The sequence below is a fragment of the Astyanax mexicanus genome, chromosome 17, assembly GCF_023375975.1.
Source record: "Astyanax mexicanus isolate ESR-SI-001 chromosome 17, AstMex3_surface, whole genome shotgun sequence".
NCBI lineage: Eukaryota > Metazoa > Chordata > Actinopteri > Characiformes > Acestrorhamphidae > Astyanax > Astyanax mexicanus.
Genome location: NC_064424.1, coordinates 15,258,599 through 15,280,212, shown reverse-complemented (window position 1 = coordinate 15,280,212; position 21,614 = coordinate 15,258,599). Strand labels below are relative to the sequence as shown.

At 40.4% G+C, this 21,614-nt stretch overlaps 1 protein-coding gene across 6 annotated transcripts in view; it reads left to right on the top strand.

Moving 5' to 3' along the window:
• Nucleotides 1-21,614, top strand: part of gria1b (glutamate receptor, ionotropic, AMPA 1b) — a 94,687-nt gene that overhangs the window by 63,456 nt on the left and 9,617 nt on the right. Inside the window, exons 12-14 of one of the 6 annotated variants that reach the window (XM_007244537.3) lie at nucleotides 14,850-15,048; nucleotides 16,572-16,819; nucleotides 20,702-20,816. In XM_007244537.3, coding sequence (XP_007244599.3) covers nucleotides 14,850-15,048; nucleotides 16,572-16,819; nucleotides 20,702-20,816 — 562 coding nt within the window. Of the gene's footprint in view, nucleotides 1-14,849; nucleotides 15,049-16,571; nucleotides 16,820-19,406; nucleotides 20,817-21,614 lie in introns of those variants that run through there. The other 5 variants (XM_007244535.3, XM_022676175.2, XM_015604601.3 and 2 more) reach the window with 5 other exon arrangements.

The following is a 21,614-nucleotide window of genomic DNA, read 5'->3' as shown; positions in this document are numbered from 1 at the left end:
GGAAAGCGCAGCGACTGGGGTCCGATACATCAGCTCACAGACGCTTTGTGCTGATCGACATCACCCTTTGGAGTGATGTGGGGAGAGAGCGCCATCTACCCACCCAAAGAGAGCAAAGCCAATTGTGCTCTCAGGGCTCCAGTAGCCGATGGCAAGCTACAGGATTCAAACCGGCAATCTCCTGATCATAGCGGCAGCACTTAGCCAGCTGGAGCATGTGGAGCCTATTTCTGACGTTTAATGCTGAATGACAGCAGCAAAAAATATCGAGTCATATTTTAAATAACAGCTAAAAAAATGCTTTAAATTATACTTGTACATCCAGAGCTTCTTAGGCTTTGCTTTTAAAGAGGAACAAAAATATGTTTAGAAATAAAGAAACTGACTTTAGACTTTGTATATTTAAACATGGAATAAAAGTAAAAAGAATGATAAAAAATGATCTTTTTCAACAAAAATATCCCTGGATCCATAGTGCAGGATGTTCATAGATCGGTAAAGATTGAGACTTTCTGATCTGTCATCTTTGTGGAAATACTGGCTTTTAGAGCACTGTACTGCAGGAAGATTGTATCCCACATGGTAGCATTGGATAGGATTGTGTTGCTTGGCTCTAAAAAGTGAACTATGTCTCCAAATTGGGAGGTCTCCTTAACAGCAGAAAGTGCATGAATATCTTTGATAACAAAGCTGAAAAGCAAATTTGTGATTTGTCATTGTTTTTCGTCCATGAGCAATGTTTTGAGCTATGTGATGGTAGCCTGCTTGTTTCCAGTGTATTCTGTCTTGGTACAATGGGTGACAGCGGTTAGCACCAGAGGCTTAGTTTTAAGAAAGCATCACAGAAATATTTTGATTGTACTTAAGCATAGCTTTACTTATTGTTCAGCTGTACAATAGCGCATTTTGATTATCACAGTGTTTTGCAGGCGAGCTGCTTTCTTTACCATCTTCCTGAATCCTTGGTGCATTTTTTTTCTTCTACATTTAGTTGATTAGTCTATGCAACCAATAATGTAGTTCTGAAATGTAGCTGTAACATCAAAAAATGTTAAAATCATAAACAAAAATAAGGACTGGATTTTCATTCCACAAACCAAAGCTATAGAAGAATTTCTGTGCAAATGTTCTTTTTTCCATACGGATATTGATCTTCTTGATTTAAAGCACAGAGCTTAAGGTAAGCACCAAACTACTTAAAGCCAGGCGGACACTGTGCGATTTTAGCCCGATTTTAAGCCCGATCTGGTCGGATGCGACTGAATATCATGATCGGGCCGAATTTTAGCTTGATCGTGCGTCGTTTGTCGTGCAGTGTGAGAGGGGAAGCGATGTCCGATTAATTGCCCATACGAGCTGCGAATGAGCAGTCGGACGCGACCAGGGATTTCTGACATGCCAGAAATTTTGGTCGCTTGTCTCACAGTGTGAGCTATTTTGCGGGCCGATTTCTTAACGTTACGACCTGTTTTCCCAAAAATCTGCACAGTAACTATAAATAATTATTAGTCATATTTATTTCTGTCAGTTATAAGGATTTATATGTATATTTATGTTCGGTACACAGACTTATATCTTAATATAGCAGACACAGGAATTCTGCTGTTTAAGAATTTCAACAGATGCTTATTCTCAGTCAATAGCTGGAGTTTTTGAAAAGAAAAATTAAAAGAGAAAATATCTTTGACAAACATAAATTTATTTTATTTCACTTTGCTATTATATCTGAAAAATAAAGCACATTGTCAGCCTCTGGTGCTGCCCGTCAATTATATAAACCTTAAAACATGCACAGAAATATAAAGCTATATTTTATAATTCGTTTCTTTTAGCCAGGGCAAATTTATTAAAATTATAAATATGTTAATTTATTAATTAAAATCTCGTCCAGTGCTCCAGAATATTAGCCACGCAAAGCCAGCTTAGCGCAGCGCGTGGCATTGCGCGCGGCATTGCCCGCATATTAACCTCTGTCTTCTAATATAAACGTTTTAATAAATAAGGTCGGAGAAGTGTAGTAAAATTAGTGCTATTAAACTTACTAAAGCTAATAAAGTAATAAAGTACTGATAATTAATCAAGATAAATCAGACAAAATGCGCTGCGCCTCTCTCTCGCTCTCTTTCGCAGCCCGGAGCTGAATTCAGTGCGAGGCTACAGAAACCCAGTTCAGTTGAATAAAAATAAGTAAGGGCCTAAGTACAAGCAAAGGACCTGTAAGTAAATATAGTCAAATATAAAGAATAGTTTGAGGTTTTGGTGAGCTGTTTTCATGATTTGAAACTGAAACTAACTGAAACTTTGATTATTCTGCAGAAAGCCTGGGTTATTTTAAACGAATTTTTAATGAGTTTATATTTTATATTTTTTATTTATTCATTTTAATTATTTTTCTTCTTTTATTAATCAAATCATTAAATATATATCTTCATAAGATATAATTTTTTTTACCTTTTATGTCAATTTTTATGATCTTTTTTTAAGGTCCTATTTTTCCTTTTTTACGTATATATTTTATTCGTCTATAATAAATGTCATTTTTTTCTTCCTATTTTTTATATATATTTTTAATCCCTTTTAAACTGTTAATGCTCAGCGGCACTGTAAATGAGGGTCCCTATCCAGTCTGAATAACCGATTGCTTGTTTAATATTCAGTGTTGCAAAACCAGTTTTTACATAAACAATAAACAGAATAAAAAATAAAATTATTTTATTTTATTTAAGCTGCTGGTGTTTCTTTCGCAGCCTGACGCGCAGTCATTTTTCTATGCGCTCTCCTTCTGTAAAACGGACAACCCGTAGAGTCCACGTCGCCTCAGCCACCTGCGAGTCCATGTACGGTACGTCTCTTCCGTGGACTTTCAGCGCACAACAGGGCACAAATAAGTAAAGCTAAGCGCTTTCTTTTGCAAGGCGTTGTGTTGAAGCGAGAGTTTGTACGCAAAGAAAGCTCCGCCTACGGGCTGCGTTTAGACGTGCAGTGTAAGCTCCCCCGTCGCAGCAGGTCAGTTGGACCGTACAGTGTGTGCAGATGAATCGCAGGCGTTGTTCATACACGACAAACGATTCAAACGTGCAGTTTGAGCTCTCCAGAACGCATCCGATTAAAAAAATCGCACAGTGTCCGCCTGGCTTAAGATAAGCACCAAACACTCTACTATCCTAGTGAGGTAATAGGGTAAGCAGTCTGAATGTATTGTAAATAAGGTTTCTTATATGAACACATTCTTTTCTTCTTTTTTCCTCCAAATCTGCTGCTGATAAAACCAGTCAAAATATATATTACTTGTGTAACTAGTGACTAGAAACCTTATTTTAAGGCCTAGAGGAGTTATAGTGAGTAACACCAGAGATCAGCCCATTAAACTGCATGAAACCTTGCACGACTGTGATGCTCATTCCACGCCTGCAGCCAGCGCTGAACCAGCTGCGTGTGAGATGCAGCGAATACACAAATGGGCTGCTTATAGTATTTATCCACAGCAGAAAAAGTGTTTGTCCTTGATAAATGTCAGAGCTGCCACTCAGAGAGTTGCGCTCACACTGTAATGCATGTCAGAGCATTTATCACAGGGACGTTTATCATCTGAAAAAACACGCCCCTCACTGTGTCCAGCAGTGTTACCTCAGTTACCCTCTCCGATTTTTTGATTAGCTTCTTAATCTGATAAGACACATAAATGGATTTCTTCTCCAGCCACTGATAATAGTGTCTGGGGGATGAAAAGCAGGCTCTTTGCTCTCTCTTTTCTGAAACAGTGTGCAAATGAGGGCTTGCTGTAGCTACTGAGGCAATCAGGGCCATTTTGTCTCCGAGCTATTGGCTGTAATGTGAGGTTGTGAAGAGGTGGCGGCGGAGTTGATTGGCTCGCTTGCAGTAACGCTCTGGCGGAGGTCTGCTAAAACATAGCTTAGCGGACTGGCGCAGTGCTGATAGCATGACAGTAGAACCGGGATGGAGTGGTATTATGTCTTTGCAGGAATGTTCCACGTCTGTTCTGCTGTTGTCCATGTTATGGGATTTTCAATTGCTTTTGTCCTGCTGTACACAAGCTGACACTTTCGCGTGAAGTGCCATCTTTACCGCGGCACCGCAGAGCACATTATGAGGCAGCAGCAAGAGCCAAAGCGTAGCTGCATGATAGAAAACACTCTGCATGGCTCTTATTGCAGATATAGGTTCTAGCACACATCCCGCATTGTTGTGTATTAGATTATGCAAATGGCGTAAGCCAATTGTTTATGGTTTCGCTAGCAAAGAAAATGGTTGACTCACATCTAAATGCCATAAAATTCCCTTACATTTCCCATTGACACAAACGGAACCAGTTTACTGTAGGAAGACTCAATTTGTGCGCTTTATTTTTCGTGCTGCAGAAAATTATTGATTCGGAAGAAAGTCATTTTATGGTAATGTGCGCATTTATTGCATTATTCATGGAAATACTGCTGACATTTTCTCGCAAAGAGGCATTATTCGAGCAATTGCAGGGCAATATATGCAGTGTATGCTTACTTGTGCTAGTTTACGCTACAATAAAATAGAGTGGAGTCCAGAATGCGTACATAGAGGCCCGAACTTGACTCTAGGTAAATTGGTAAAAATATGCTGAGTAAATGCTGGAAAATGTAGAATTGGTCCTACGGGACTATGCGAGTGTGTATGTGTGTGTACATGTATGCCGGTCTTTGTGTGTCCATCTGTGTCTGTGAGCTTAGCAACCCTAAGGAAATGTTACAATGCCTGGTGCCTGTAGTGCAGATTGGTATGATGTGAATTCATGAGTGTGTATGAAAGTGTGTGTGTGTGTTTGTGATTTGAGAGGTCAGTTAGACAGTCTTTCTTGAGGCCAGTGTAACCACACAGCCCCAGTGGCCTCGTTACCCCCCGCTTCCCAGAAGGCAAGGACTGTCGTTTCGGCTTTGCCTCCTATACTCTTACACATGTTCAAAAATACTCTGAGCCTGCTTGCGCTTCACCATACACACTCACACATTAGCATGACTTATAGACGGCAGCCTGAGGGCTTTGCCACTGTGGAGGTGACCCTGCCACGGCTAGCATATAGGCATTCTCAGCAGTGTTAAACACGACCGTGTCACTCGTGCGGGCAGAAGTCATTAGCTTGTCACAGCACTTTTTGTCTTTTCCTTCACACTGTTGCTAATGGTGAAGACAGTGAAGAGAGCATGCAGTCATATCTAGCTGCAGCCCTGCAGACAGATGACGTGAATCTTGCTTGAATGTATTATTTAAGGTCACGTTATTAGGTGTTTTTTGTGTGTAAACAAGCTACGATCCAAAAACACACTATAGGTCAATATTCTTGTGGACACCCCTTATAATAAATGCAATCAGCTACTTTAAGTCGCAGCATTTGCAGACACAAATGTGCAAAGAAAAATCCATGCATTCCTGTACAAAAAACTGCACTGCCGGGACCAAAGTGAAACCAAAACACAACCAAGAAGGGCTAATATTTTTGGTGGTGGTTAAATAGGATCTGCTTAGGTGTGTTTGTTAGCTCTCTGTTAGCTGCTCTGTTTTGATACTTACTTTGGGCTGAGTGATGTACTTTCAAAAGGGGTATCTAGTTAGTGATGTTGCAGTCTTCACTCTACATCCTTCCTCCACTTGTAAAGTTAGTTTTAAACATTCTACAAATATGTTAGTTTAGGTCAGAACAAAAAGCCTGACTGAGTGGAGAGCAGACACACCAATAAGAGTACAATGCTGGCATTATTGTGCGTCTGTAGTCGTGTTTATGGTTCGTAGTTCCATCTAGAGGTAATTCTAACAATAAATTGCAGTGTCATGTGGCCCAAGGGCCTCTACATTGAGCATCATACAAAACTACTGTCAGTGGATCGTATACTCATACATAGCTGTTGATTTTTTATTTTTTTGTTCAAGATGGTTGATTTCTAGTGTGATCAGTTGAGTAAAATCATGTTCAAGTATTTACTCACTATTTGAAATTTTAAACTAAGCTGTTGCTTGAATCTGGCTTTATCAAAATTGTTCATCAAGAAACATGACAGTTAATAAACGTGCTGAGAAATTTGACATTTGATGGCACAATTTTAGAGCAGAAATTCACAACCCTGGTAAATGACTGATCAATCTGTAGTAGTTCTCTGGAAATGTAAGCCAAGTTCAGAATAAAAAGAGCAGCACAGCTGTACTGTAATGGTTTTGTTGGCATTTGCAGAAGTCTGATGTTAGAGAACGTGGACCTTTTTGTTCTCTGCAGCGGCAGGCTGCTGAATGACTGACAGATTGGCTGGACAGAGAAACAAGTGGATTCCGAATTATTCTCGCAGCAGTCGAGCTGAAAAAAGAGAGAGCGGGAGACGGAGACAGACAGAGTGAAGGTCTGAAGAGAGTACGAGATGAGGGAGGGACAGGAGGAGCAGATAGAGGCTGTTGGCTGTCAGCAGCGGAGAGAGAGGAAAAGAAGCTGCTATGGCTCATTGTCTTTCTGCTCTTTTTGGCTGCTGTTATCTGCTGCTCTACTCTGGCATGCTCTCTTTCTCTCTTTCTTTCTTTCTCTCTCTCTCTCTCTTTCTCTCTCTCCTCCTTCACTGCTCTGTGGAGGAGAAGAGTAGTTGTTCAGGTCCTGAAGGGCTTGGGGGGGTGTTATAGGGGCATTTTTCCAGGGAAATGACTGCGCTGCCATAAGGCTCTAGATTAGGAAACATGTCTGTGGGTGAGGATATTCTCCTTGGCAAATTTCAGCTGTGTTTTTGTGTCCAGGCAAATCCTAAATGGTTGCAGGCTTATCTCCGCTACTTAGCACAAAACAACATGCTCATCTATTTTTACCTCAGCTGTTTCGTCTTGTCTTTTTTCTCTCCCTCTCTCTCTCTCCATCTCTCTCTCATTAAGAGATGTGAGTCACATTTGAAGCAGCCAGAAACAGGCCTCTTATATTTTGACACCAATTGTATATTGCCCGTAAAACATTTCATCATCTGCTGCTCAACTTGCTTAGATGATTTACACCTTTAGATCGAGTGTAATCACAGCCTTAACTCGTGAACTATTGGAAGGCAGAAGAGATGATGTAGCCTGAGGAAAAGTAGTATTTTTACTGCTAATGAAGGTTTAGTGCTGAAGTAGAATTCTAAAATCTTCAGTACACACAAAGCTTACGCACGGTTCAGTCTTGGAAAGGACTATAGTAGTGATGTGTCACCCAACTGGACCTGGCGGTTCACCTCCGAGACACAGGAGGTCACTTTCTCCCTTAGCTGTTTTCTCTGCTTCGTTTGTTGCACTATTTAAGGACGCCGCACCTGAACAGTGGTGCGATGTATTGTTAGTATCTTTAAGCCATTTTAAAGAGTTCCTTGTAATAATAGTACTTTTGACCCTGATATGTAATTTCAACCTTAATTTTTGCATTAGTCCCTTTATCTGTTTTGGTTGTCTGTTCTTTTCCTGTATTGGATTTATTAGACATGCATTAGGATCCTACCATCCCATATTGTGTGTCATGATGCTTCTGTCTATATTTTGTGTGAAATACATAGATATACATGGACACTAAGGACTTACTTCATTGTGCTTAATGCTTTATAATAATCTCAACCATTCTTCATAGCCTCATAACTCCAGAGGTGAATTTATCTAGGCCGATCTTCCTAGATCTTAGCTCTCCATGATCTTTTAATGGAAAAAGCAGGTGACATAGACTTAGATTTAGTTTGAACTGTTTTTCTGTATAACATTTTTGCAGAAATATTGAGACCCCAGGGGGTTAACACATCCGACATGAAATCAGTGCATAAGAAAATATTCCAGACCTCAGTCACCTCTTATTATGTGTCTAATTGAACAGATGTTTCCAGCATTTAAAGTAGGCTGTTGATGGGTTTCAGTCTGAATGTGTGAGCACTTGTTTAGAAGCTGTGATTCTGCTTCTAACAGCAATGGCTGAGACTGAGGTGGGCATTGCAGGTCTACAACTGTGGAGTGGTGGATGTTTTATTTTAACCTATAGTGTAGGAGGTTTCACATTATAGCTGTTTTATACAGATACTGTATATTGAATGGAAGGAATGAAGTCATTATCTGTGTTATCATTATTGTTGTTATACACTGGCATGCCAAAAGCCAGTCAGTGGATAGCAGTATGGAACTTGATCATGAAGGGTTACCTGAGGGGACAGCTTGGGAATGCCCACACCTGTTTAAGTTGTGAGGTCTTATCTTATGTGAGTAAGGTTAAACACTGGTCAGTATGCTTATATCAAGGCATTGTTAGTTATTAGTTTGAGTGATGGTGGGTGCCACATGGATGGGACATTCAGTTTGTGTGGGCATTTAACATTTCTCAATACACATGTATGTACCGGGGAAATACATTAGGTATTTCCACCCACAGTGGACAGTGCAGTAGGTAGTAATGATCGTAAATGTAGCATCTGCATGCATACCCACAAGTCAGTGCAGCTCTCTTTAGCATTATTGGTACATGGCAAAAGTCATGGGACCCTGGACTATCTTAGTTTTCATTACTTAAAAAATCTTTTAATTATGTCTTGTATTTTGTCTTAACATTGTTCTTAAACTTTTTTTTCTTGTTATGTTTATTTCCATTTTAATGCTACATATTTTTTTATTAGACTTCTCTTTGTATTTTCTATTTTGTAAAGCACTTTGAATGACCGTTGTGAATAAAAGGTGCTATGTAATAAACTTGCCGTGCTTTGCTAAGTATTAACTAGTAGTTATAGTAGTTGGAAGTTGGTATTTTGCAACCTTTCTTCTTTTATAGGTTTCTGTGTGAGAAGGTGGCTCACTTCTGAAATGTCTTCAGAGCCAGTGGCCTTTTAGTATGCACCTTCTGGACAGCTGTATTTTAACTATGACCATAAGAGCAAGCTAACTCCAGTAACGGTGCAGATACATGACTTCATAAGAGTTAGTTCTCTTCCTTTGGTCTGGGTGATAAAACGGAAAGAAGAGTCTATATGAGTGGGCCGTGTGATTGAGGGTTTGCAGCCCCCGTACATTGAAGCAGTTATCTGGACCATATAGTGAGTGCACACAGAAGGCAACAGCTGAGCAAAACAGAAGGAAAACTGTGGTCTAAATCAGAGGTTTGAAGGTTTTTTCTCAGCTTTAAATGTATCTACATATCTTCATTTAAGGTATTACTTCAGTCACCTCAACCCGATAATTATAACCGCTGATGAATAGAGCTGAGCTGAGCACTGTCATTAACGTCTGTGCCTTCATCAAATGCCAACGAATACATGCTGTGATCTCTTCCCTTACTGCACAGCTGATTAAAAACATCTTGTGACAGTTTGCAAAAAAAAAAAAACACTCATAGCCAGCCTAAACTCTTCATCATATTCTTTCTATTTGCTGCTTCTCAAACAAATGTCTTTAAAAATGCATGAAAGCTGCTTTAATAAATAAGAGTTAGTTATATCTAGACAGTGATTTAAATCCCAATCTTATATGCATAACAACAAGCAAAAATGTGCACTGTTGGTGCTAACCTCTATTTAGTCGCTCTGTTTGATTGCACATGACTTGATTTCAGACTTGACCTACAACACGTCCCTAATAACTTCTGACTCGACTCGAATTTGTACGAGCATCTGGTAAAGATAATTATGGTGGTTTTGTTAAGGACTAAATTATTAGCTCTCTTTAGTATTAATTCTGATTTATTTGGAATAGTAATGTATAATTGAGGTACCCACATGTCGGCGGCGCGAGCAGTTGCAGCGGCCACTCCGAAACCAATACACGGTGCTTTTTTGTTTGTTTTGTTGTAAATAATCCGATCTGAACTCGCAACCTTGCAAGAGTTCGCTATGAGAACAACTGGCACCCACATCTACGACCGACAGACCCTCCTAGACCTGCAAAATCATCCAAAAACTGTACTTACAGACGGTCTACGAGCTGAGCTACATGCGCTAGGCCTGCTAAGATCCGCGGCGTATCCTGAGCCTGCTAGCCGGAAGAGGGCTCCCCGCAAGCGGTGCGCAAGAAACCGGAAGCGTGGTAAGAGAGCCGGAGTCCGCGCTAAGCTAATGGCTAACTCCAGCCGGCCAGCGGTCCCATCCGTCCTTCTTGCCAACGTTTGCTCCCTGCCGAACAAGCTCGACCACCTCCGGCTCCAGCGGACTCCATCCCGGACTCCGCGATTGAGGTGAGGGGCATGCTATGCTTCCGCGCAGACCGCGACGCCAGCCTCTCGGGCAAGGTTTGTGGAGGTGGAGTGTGTGTTTACATCAACACAGCATGGTGTAACAACGCTGCACTGATCTCCAGCTACTGCTCGCCGCTGGTGGAGTTTGCTGTAGTCAGAGCCAGGACATTCTACCTGCCCAGAGAGCTTAGCAACGTGTACATAGTAGCAGTGTATGTAGCACCCAGTGCTAATGCTAATGCTAACGGTGCTAATGCTAACGCTCTGCAAGAACTGTACACTGTTATCTCCAAACTCCAGAACTCACACCCCGACGGACTGTTTATTGTTGCTGGTGATTTCAATCACAGTAATCTGAAGGCTCTGCTGCCCAGCTTTCACCAACATGTGGATTTTCCAACCCGTGGAGCTAACCTGCTCGATTGTGTGTATACTAACCTTCCCGGTGCGTACAGAGCAGAGCCCCGCCCCCACTACGGCTACTCTGATCATATCACTGTCATGCTCATCCCAGCATACAGACAACTCATCAGACGTGCCAAATCCGAGAAGAAGCAAGTAACAACCTGGCCTCCAGGAGCCGTCTCTGCTCTCTGGACTGTTTTGAGCACACTGACTGGGACATGTTCAGAGAAGCTGCTACTTCTGATGACTCCATCAACCTGGAGGAGTAAACAGATTCAGTGACTGGCTACATCAGCAAGTGCATTGATGATGTTACTGTCTCCAAAACCATCACAACCCGCCCCAACCAGAAGCCGTTTAAGACAAGGCCTTTAAGTCAGGGGACAAGGCTGGCCTCTCCCGGGGGATCAGAAAGGCAAAGCGCATCTACGCAAAGAAAATCCACGCCCACTTCCAGAACACCGCTGACACTCGGCGCATGTGGCAGGGCATCCAGACCATCACCAACTACAAGTCACCTCCACCTGCTTGTAACAGTGATGCCTCCCTTCCAGATGCACTGAACTCCTTCTACGCTAGGTTCGAAGCACAGAACTACACAACAGCAAGGAAGACAACACCCCCTCCGAACGACCAGGTACTGTGCCTGTCCTCAGCTGATGTGCGGAAAACTCTACTCAGAGTCAACCCACTGAAAGCCCCAGGACCAGACAGCATTCCTGGCAGAGTGCTCAGAGGATGCGCAGACCAACTCACGGATGTTCTCACGGACATTTTCAGCATCTCTCTGAGCACTGCAATCGTGCCGACGTGCTTCAAGACGACCACAATCGTCCCTGTGCCAAAGAAGTCTCGAGTGTCCTGCCTAAATGACTACCGTCCCATTGCACTTACTCCCATCGTCATGAAGTGCTTTGAGAAGCTGGTCATGAGGCACATCAAAAATCAGCTCCCCTCCTCACTGGACCCTCTGCAGTTTGCGTATCGTCCAAACAGATCAACAGACGATGCCATCTCTACTGCGCTCCCCCTGGCTCTCACCCACCTGGACAACAAAGACTGCTATGTTCGAATGCTGTTCATCGACTTCAGTTCAGCATTCAACACCATCATCCCTCAGCATCTGATCGGAAAACTTAGCTTGCTGGGCCTGAACTCCTCCCTCTGTAACTGGGTTTTAGACTTCCTGACTGAGAGACCACAATCAGTCAGGATTGGAAAAAACACCTCCAGCACCACCATACTGAGCACTGGCACCCCCCAGGGCTGTGTGCTCAGCCCACTGCTGTTCACTCTGATGACCCATGACTGTACTGCAAAGTACAGCTCAAACCACATCATCAAGTTCGCTGATGACACAACTGTAGTTGGCCTCATCAGCAAGAACAACGAGTCAGCATACAGAGAGGAGGTGCAGTGGCTGACGGACTGGTGCAGAACCAACAACCTATCTCTAAACGTGGATAAAACCAAGGAGATGGTTGTTGACTTCAGGAGAGCTCCAGGTGTCCACCACCCGATGAACATCAACGGCTCTGCTGTGGAAATTGTGGAAAACACCAAGTTCCTCGGTGTTCACATTGCAGAGAACCTCACCTGGTCCCTCAACATCAGCTCCATAACCAAGAAAGCCCAGCAGCGCCTCTACTTCCTGCGAAGACTGAGGAGAGCACATCTCCCACCTCCCATCCTCACCATGTTCTACAGAGGGACTGTAGAAAGCATCCTGAGCACCTGCATTACCGTCTGGTTTGGGCACTGCAACACCTCTGACCGCAAGACCCTACAGCGGATAGTGCGGACAGCTGAGAAGATCATAGGAGCCCCTCTTCCCTCCATCACCGAGATCTACACCACACGCTGCATCAGCAAAGCTACCAGCATTGTGAATGACCCCACCCATCCCTCACACGGACTCTTCGCTCTGATGCCGTCCGGCAGAAGATACAGGAGCATCCGAGCCTCCACTACTAGACTCTGCAACAGCTTCATCCACCAGGCAGTCAGACTTCTCAACGCACAGAGACAGAACTGAACCCCACCCCACCCACCACTCACACAAAACTGAACTGAACACCCCACCCCCCCCTTACACACACAAAGACTGAGCTTTACCCACACACACACACACAGTCAGCACACAGAGGCTGACATGACTTTATTCCTTTCAGCAATATTTGCTGCACTCTTAAAAACTATAAACTATCTACCTCAGTAACTGCTGTGATTATATATGTTCTATATGTTACAGTATGTTACACATCTCTGCACCTTATCCTCACTAAACACTCTATTTTACCGTATCGGTACTGCACTGTCCTGTCTTTAAATTGTCTCGTCTTTTGTATTTATTGTATTTATTGTTATTTAGTGTTATAATTGTATAATTTTACGTTGCACTGTCATCACTCCTGCACTTTATGTTGTCTATTGCTTGTTGTTCCATGTTGCACCATGGTTTCGAAGGAACGTAATTTCATTACACTGTGTACCTGTACTCAGATGTAATGACAATAAAAGCCTCTTGACTCTTGACTCTCTCTTGACTTGACTAATTGAGCAGATAAAGACTGAGTTGGCAGTTCTGATAAATCTATGCCTAATGGCGTTGATATGTTGTATCAATGCCATTAGCTGCACCACATTTGCTCCAATAACCAGCTTAAGCTGCCAGAAAAACTCCAGACATACCTGTTTTTAGCCTGAATATAAAGATGGCTTTACTGGGATTGTCACAGAAACACGCTGATGCCATTTATTAGAACATTGTGTCCCCTTCCCACTGATGGACACTGACTGCTGCTTTAAGCCTATTTCCATCATCCAGGTGTGATGTGTGAAAGGTACAGAAGAATGGGTTCTTTGTGTGGGAGAGAGTCCAAAATCCTGGGATGAGCTGGGGTAGTGTTACATACATGCATATACATACATCTTGACCATACCATTGTTTTTTCACTAAATTCAAACAAATCCTCACAGCAGTTTGATTTTAGAAGAAGCAATGAATGAGTAGGTGTCTCAGACCTGTTATGTTATAGTTACTTACCCAAACCCTATTTGTGGTTAGTAAGTGAGTATCTCAGTTTTACTGTAGCAGGATGAAAGGAGCGGTGTCTTCTAGGGGTGGGCAATATTATATCGTATACAATATATCGTGACACAGAAATATCATGATATTAAAAATCCATATTGTGATAATAGGGCTGTCCTGTCTTAAAAGTAGTCTATTATTTACTGTGAAGCTTTAGATTTAGCTTTAGTATTTATTGTATAATTGTTTTAGTTTGCAGTTTATATGCATGCACTAAATATTCTGCAATATATTTTGCTGCACTATATTATTTTATGCTATATTATTTATTTTACCACATTATGATTATTCTGTTATACTCTTATACTATATTCCTGAAATGAATTAATTATTTTAGTTTTCCTATATTGCCAAGCATATCGTTATCGCAAAAATACCCTGAAATATAATGATATTATTTTAGAGCCATATCGCCCACCCCTAGTGTCTTCCCTTTTGCAGGTTTCACATATGTATGTATTAGTAGCACAAACCATTGGGATGAGATTATTTTAAATTTACTGACCTTAATGTCATCTGTTGTGTTTTATTGCATGTTTGTTTAAAGTAAATGAACTTTACTCATATATTACAATATTATCCTTGCATCAGTGCCATTATATGTTCTTAAAATTACAATAATATTATTGATATTGGTTAATAAAAATCTATGTAAAATACTACAGGAACTCTCCCTTACCCACAAGTTAAAAAACAAAACTATTTCCAAATAAAAGGGCTAGAATAAACAGGTGTTTTACATAGAACTCAAGATACAGTATATAATGAACAGCAACCCCCTTTCAGCTGTTATTACACCTTATCAGAACAGACATTCACTGATAAAAATTCAGAATTAAAAGCAGTTGCTAAAAGCATGGTGGTTGTTATGTATAACCTCTCTGAGGTGAGAGGAAATACATCTAAGGGTGTACCTGATGATGTGAAACTGTGAATTTGGTGAAATCTGCCTGTCAGTTTCCCAGGTTAAACCAGTCACACCTCACTAATTTATGCAAAGCAGTTCAAACGCATCTCATATGCTGTTAGCCCATGTTTTTCAAGATCTCACTATGCAATAGTGATTTTATAGTGATTTAAAGCATCTGCAGCACTTCTCCTGTTTTACTATTTATGAATACAGGTTTAAATGTGTATTAGTACTGACATTTGCTAACTCTGCCCGCTGTTTAGATCACTCTCTGGACGTATTGTTGGTGGTGTCTGGTGGTTCTTTACCCTCATCATCATCTCCTCCTACACGGCCAACCTAGCTGCTTTCCTCACTGTGGAGAGAATGGTGTCCCCTATAGAGAGTGCTGAAGACCTGGCTAAACAGACAGAAATCGCCTACGGGACTTTGGACGGAGGATCTACCAAAGAGTTCTTCAGGGTATGAAATGGGTCCACTTATTTTCCACTATACTAAAATGTAACATTTTTTAAATGTAACATTTTAGCATAGTTTAAAATGTATATCAATCGTCACATATGTTATGCAACTTGGGTGAAGTTGTTACCTGGAATACAATTAGCATTGGGAATCTCATTAAAAGATAAAAACTGCTATCTGTCCTGTAAAAAAGGTTGTTCTAATTGTTTAGTTGTACTAAGTAAATATAGCACTAGTTCTTCTATTTACTATTTACGCTAACTCACATAGTAAATCATGTGACTATAGCACACTCTGTAAAAAAAATAATTTAATGACAATGACAAAAAGCATTATATTATTATGTACATTTTAGTATTAAAGTACACTAGGTAGGATTGAGATTTTGTGCTCGTGGGCTCCCCCTACAGTTGTAGAGTGTAATAAATGTTTCAGGCGGATTAGTTTCTCTTTCTCGTTTTCTGGCTTTCACAGACATATTCGGTCTCTCTCCAGCTTCTGCCAGAGTGTCTGTATGTTAGTTTTAAAGAATGAACCAGTAGTCCTTGTAGAACTATTAGAACTAAAAGTCGGAAAGCAGGTCGCAGTTCTCGCGAGCGTTGGTCGCTGCCTCCTCGGAAAACAAACAGAGTCTGGTTTGAGCTTAGAGGAGCTCCGGCACAGACACGAGAGCACCACTGTTCCTCCTATTACACCGCAATGCAGCACTGCAGTGAGTTTCAAGCTGTAATTTTACTTCTTTAAAAAGATCAAAAATCAAGGAAATCCTACCTAGTTCTGCTTTAAAACTACAGATTGTACATGTGAACATGGCATCTGCAATTACTTTTTAACTCGCAACTAATGTGAATAGCATGGATTAGTATAAACAGCATAGTTCTACGAGGTACACTTGGAGATTTTTACATAGTGTACATAATAACTTCACTGTGCACTTGTATCTGCAGGTATTATATGCACCAAGTGTACATAGTAATTTCACTTAATTTACACTTAGTGTTAATATCTTCTGTCAAAAAAGTTTATTTTGTCATTTTGATTAGATTCAGATAAGTTAACAGAACATTACACACAGAATATTGTACTGGCAACTTACTATTTATTATGTGTTAGCTCAATTTGCAGCCAATTTTCTTAACTGTAAAAAAAACTTTCTACAGTGCATAAAAATAGAAAAAAGCATCACATGGCCTAAAACAACATTAGCAAGCATATATTTGCCTTACCCATCAATTTCTTCATGAGCTTCCATTATCTTCCATTGTATCTGTGCTTTGTTACTTGTCAGACTATTCCTTTAACAAATCTTTATCTGGTTTTAAAGGATGTAAAAACATTGCAGTGAAACATGTGTACTGTTATCCAAATTACAGCACCCTATTAAAATGGAATCCTTGGAATTCCTATATTAGATTGAGTGTCTCAGGTACACATATTCTTCTCATCGCCATCATGCAATAGCCTTTTATAGTCGTCATACCTGGAAATCTAAAAGAGTTGGTTTTTGTGATATTTATCTTCAGAGATCGAAGATAGCGGTGTTTGAGAAGATGTGGTCCTACATGAAGTCTGCTGATCCCTCAGTGTTTGTGAAGACCACGGATGAGGGTGTCGTGAGAGTCAGGAAGTCGAAAGGAAAGTACGCCTACCTGCTGGAGTCCACCATGAACGAGTACATTGAACAGCGGAAACCCTGTGACACCATGAAGGTTGGGGGAAACCTAGACTCCAAGGGCTATGGAGTTGCCACTCCCAAAGGATCTGCCTTAAGGTAAATTAGGCATATTTGCTCATCAATATAAAAGAAATTTCTATTGAAGGCTGAAAAAAGATTAATGTTAAAATTCAAATGTTTATTGCCCAACAAACTTGAATTGATAATGCAATGCATAAAATATGTATATAATACACTCATCATCAAAAAACAACTGTTGCACTCAGATTGTGTCAGATTGCCAATGCTATACAGAAGGAAGATAAACATTACTATAAGTACAATATATGATGAAAAATTTAGACTGATATGGACAAACCTTGATCATATTTATTGAGATACACATACAGAAGTAGTGTGTAAAGCATGTGTACCGCAACCAGCATAAAGTTGGAGAGGTTCCTAATGGTTTCCTGTGATAATCCACTTGCTGAATGTCTGAAATCATGGCTGCTGGGTCACTTTGAACATGTTGAACAGTTGTCCTTCTCTATGGTTCACTTAGATCACAGACCATTCATGTCACTGGTGTGTCTCTTCTTCTTTATCCACTACTGCCAGCATGCTATGGCTTCCTGGTGTCCTACAATAGTACCCCTCTCAAACACTTCCAACTGATTAGACTACTTTAGTCATCCTTGCATAGTCCAGTCAGGTACCAAGCATGAAATTTGAGTTACCCACTTAGTTTCATTCCTGTCGGTTGATCAGTTCTGGGTGCGACTATATTTTGGATGATGAGTGTATGTAAACAATAGTAATTGCAGTTGTAATTGCATTGATGTAATGTATTTTAGAAATGTGAAACATTTGAATTAAGACCAGTGCTTTATTTTTTAGTATTATATATTTATATTGTTTAACATTTTGAGCATCTGTTTTTAAAGATTGTTGGTTTCACCTGAAATGATTTGAGTAAACTCTTTTCACAGGTGATAAACTGTAATATCTGTGACTGTCCTTGTCTCAATTGTGATAAAGTATCATAATACATAATGCAATTTATCTGTTCATTGTCACAACTGTTGTCAATGTATAATGTGTTGTATGTTAATGTCATCATTAATACCATGATGTCATTCCATCCTATCCCATTCCATACATAAACTAAAGTGTGATTTTTGTTCAGCTAAACTTAATTTCACAAATATCATGCAGGCAGAAGCCAAATGAGTCCCGCTGCTAAAAAATTAATATTAGCATGGATTTCTGTGTTTCTGTAAAGAGGCAGGGGGCCCAACACAGATAAACAAACTTTGGGACATGCTGAGGTCTAAAATGGCTGCATATTTTCTGCCCTAATTGCTTTTTTTTTTACCTCAGCAAACAACAATTTCTGTTTTTTAAACAGAGCAGTACTGGGACTTCCATACTGTGGAAAGCAACATTTATTTTTTCTTGCAAAGAGCTTAATGGTTTAATCATTATGATCATTTATGTCTTCTCACCAAGTTTTATCCCTTGTGATATGTTGCTTTCCATCATACTGTTTTTCTTCTTCCACACTGGCCCAATGTTCTCCAACAAACACCAGCAAACTCTAGATGATACTGTTCGAGCTGATGAGCAGAGTGTGCGTTCTCTCACAGTAACTTTCACAAGATTAGATAAGCTTTACATAATATCAGCACAAATTAAATTAATTCCATTTAACTGGCATGACAACACAAAATTATACCACCATAATTTTAGTGTGCACCCTGGCTGCAGCCTGTTAAACATTTATTAAATTCTAACAGTTATTTTTTTTATTCAGTAATTATATGGGAAACAGTGCCAACTGCAGGAGTTGTGTCTTATGTAACAGGAATGGAAGGAAAGCAAGAGGGAACTTAAACTGGCATGAGTCCAAAAGCTTAGGTGTGAAAGAGAAAACACATAAAAATGACCTTTCTGTACAGAAACACACATAGATTATGTTTACCTGATTATTAAAGTAAACATGTAAACAGCATACTCTTATTTTTTAATCGTAGTAATTGCTGGATTTTAGCTTTTTTAGCTATTGTAGTTATCAGTAGATTTATACTTGGAGAAGTGGTAGACCATGCTACAAAATTTAGCAATTTTTTATTTTTACATGTTTCCTAATGTTCATTTTTAAATAATACTCTCAGGATAGATAGGGTATGGGTTGTTGGTGTTGTCAGTAAAGTTAATGTTAGCAAGGGTGACACATTCATTGATGTTTTCTGTCTGTTATCATTTAGCTTCAGCATAATCCAGCTCATTATGTGTTATTAAAATAGCCTGCCCAACCTTGAAACAGTAACTATGAAAGAACGCTTTTTGTCCAGAGCACTTAGTATTTCACTCTCTTGTTCACACTGGTTCATTTGACCTGTCAGTTCTTATTCTGGAAATCGGTGAAGCCAACTGACCGCGTTAGATTGTCAGTGATTGTTGGAGAACACTGAATCAGTGTGCCACGGTCTTGCTCTTCCTGACAAAGCAACGTATTTCAGAGATTAATGATCATGGATGGAGTCCAGCTTTCAGTTAGTCACCCATGAGCTGACCTCCTTTTGACCCCCTCCTCGTCTCTTGGGGAGGCAGGGCTCAAAAAAGTTCAGAGGTTTTACTGAGAAAGACACTGTTGGCCAGGAGCAGAGCAGACCAACGGTCTGTTCGCTTTCCTTCCCAGCAGGACACCCTCTCCGCCGCGCTGTGGGAGGGTTTTCCCGTAGCGGCGCAGAGGCAGGAGCAGATGAAGACTGGGTAAGGGAGGAACTGGCACATTAAGAATGCTCTGGCACACACTGTAAAGAACGAGGGATTTCCTAAAGAGTGTATTACTCCTCTCTTCTTTCTGTTACAATGTAAGAGCAATTTAACCATGTAGAGATAGATTATCCGAAGCTAATCTGAAGCGTACCAACTTAATCTGAGAGACCGTTTCCAAAGGCCAAGAGGCCACGCTAAAGCGCTTATATCCAGAGCATTGCTAATACTTGCTTCTCCCTTCCCAACAATCCATGTCTTGCTTGGTAAAATCTGTCGCACTTTGATCACACTTGCATTTTTTTTTGACATCACAGCACAAGACAACTAAAAAACGTCTTGCAGAGACAGCAGGCACAGTCAGATCAGTTTTAGTTGTACTTTTATTTTGATTGATTTTGTCTTGCTTTACTTTCTCTTCTTTAAGACTTGACTCACTTTTTGATTTCCTACAACCTCTGCCTCGCCGTCCCATTCTCACCACTGACGCTGACCCCAATTATCTTATTATCATTTCAAGAAACCCAGTAAACCTGGCAGTGTTAAAACTGAACGAGCAGGGCCTGTTGGACAAATTGAAAAACAAATGGTGGTACGACAAGGGCGAGTGCGGCAGCGGGGGAGGTGATTCCAAGGTCAGACCCAGTATGAGCTATCAAGCGGGTAACCACCGCGGTGGGAGGGTAACCGGCAACCACTGACGTCAAACACTCTGGCACTGCATCTACTGTATCCACCCTGCACTTTGGGTCTAAAAGCAAAAATTAAAAGTAACTTTGTCACCCAACTGGAGACGTATATAGTGTATCAATGTTATTGGATCTGATTAGGATGATGATTATGATGATGATGTACACACATTATTTTCGAAAACTGTAAATGTAAAATAAATAATGAATAAAGATTACATATTGGCATCAAAGCAGTGCATATCTGAGTGTTTCCAACACTTGCCGGTTACCCAAAGTGATATAGTAATACACATCTCGCAGTAGGGAGAAAGGCAACAAAGCTAGATGGAGTATTAATGCATATCACTTTCGGAGTGACAGTTTATTTCTTCAGACTTGTGATTGTGTTGTTCTTTTCCCTTTCTTTTATCTACCTGTAGACATGTAGAGCACATCAGTACATATTTATGGGTGTATGTTTGATTAAAATGCTGAATAACATAAGATAACATGGGTAATGTTATTTATGTTATTTCCCTGGTTGAAGAATCCCCGTAAACCTAGCGGTGTTGAAGCTCAATGAGCAAGCCGTCTTAGACAAACTGAAAAACAAATGGTGGTACGATAAAGGCGAGTGTGGAAGCAAGGACTCCGGAAGAAAGGTCAGTTCACATGTTGGTGCTTTGCCTCACTCAGAGAATATAAAAAGGCCCACGCATACCCTCTAATACAGCACTGCCTGCACTTTCTCCAATCTGCCATTTATACAAACACAGCCATCACACTCACTGCATTACTCTGACTATATTTAGCTTCTCTAACATTATCTAAATACATCACATCAGTCCGAATGGTGGCAGCTTCCTGTACTGTACTGGATGTGCTGTACACAGACTGTGCAGTGAAGAAGCAACCAGCTTAATGTCGCCAGAATTCCTTAATTTAAAGCTTGTTTAGCATAATGTAATCAATGCAGAAGAAATTATTTTTGTGTTAAACAAATAAAGTGTGTCCTTTTTTATAGGATTTTTATAAGAAATTTGTTGCAGTCAGAAATCAGACCAATACAAAATGATAAGTTATTGTTAGCTGTTTTTTGAGTTAACTTAGATTATTTTGGTCTTGTAGCGTAGAACTCCCTTTTAGAACAGTTTATTTAGAACTGTGTTTGTATGTAGTGTAATTTCATAGCTAAAGAGTGGCACAACAGTCTAACCGCCTGTTCTTCAAATATGTGGAAACCAAAAGTTCAAATCTCAGCAGGAGCTCAGTGCTGCAGTCTGAGGAAATCATGTGATAAGTGAAGATCTAATCTAAAGATGGTAATAAACAGTTAACTAATTAAAGGTTAGAAACATGGACTAAATATCCAACAAAATTCATTTTAGTTGCACCTCATTTACTAACATGCAGATATAATAAATGTGAGTTATTAGACCTTTTTTTAAGTTATTTTTTCA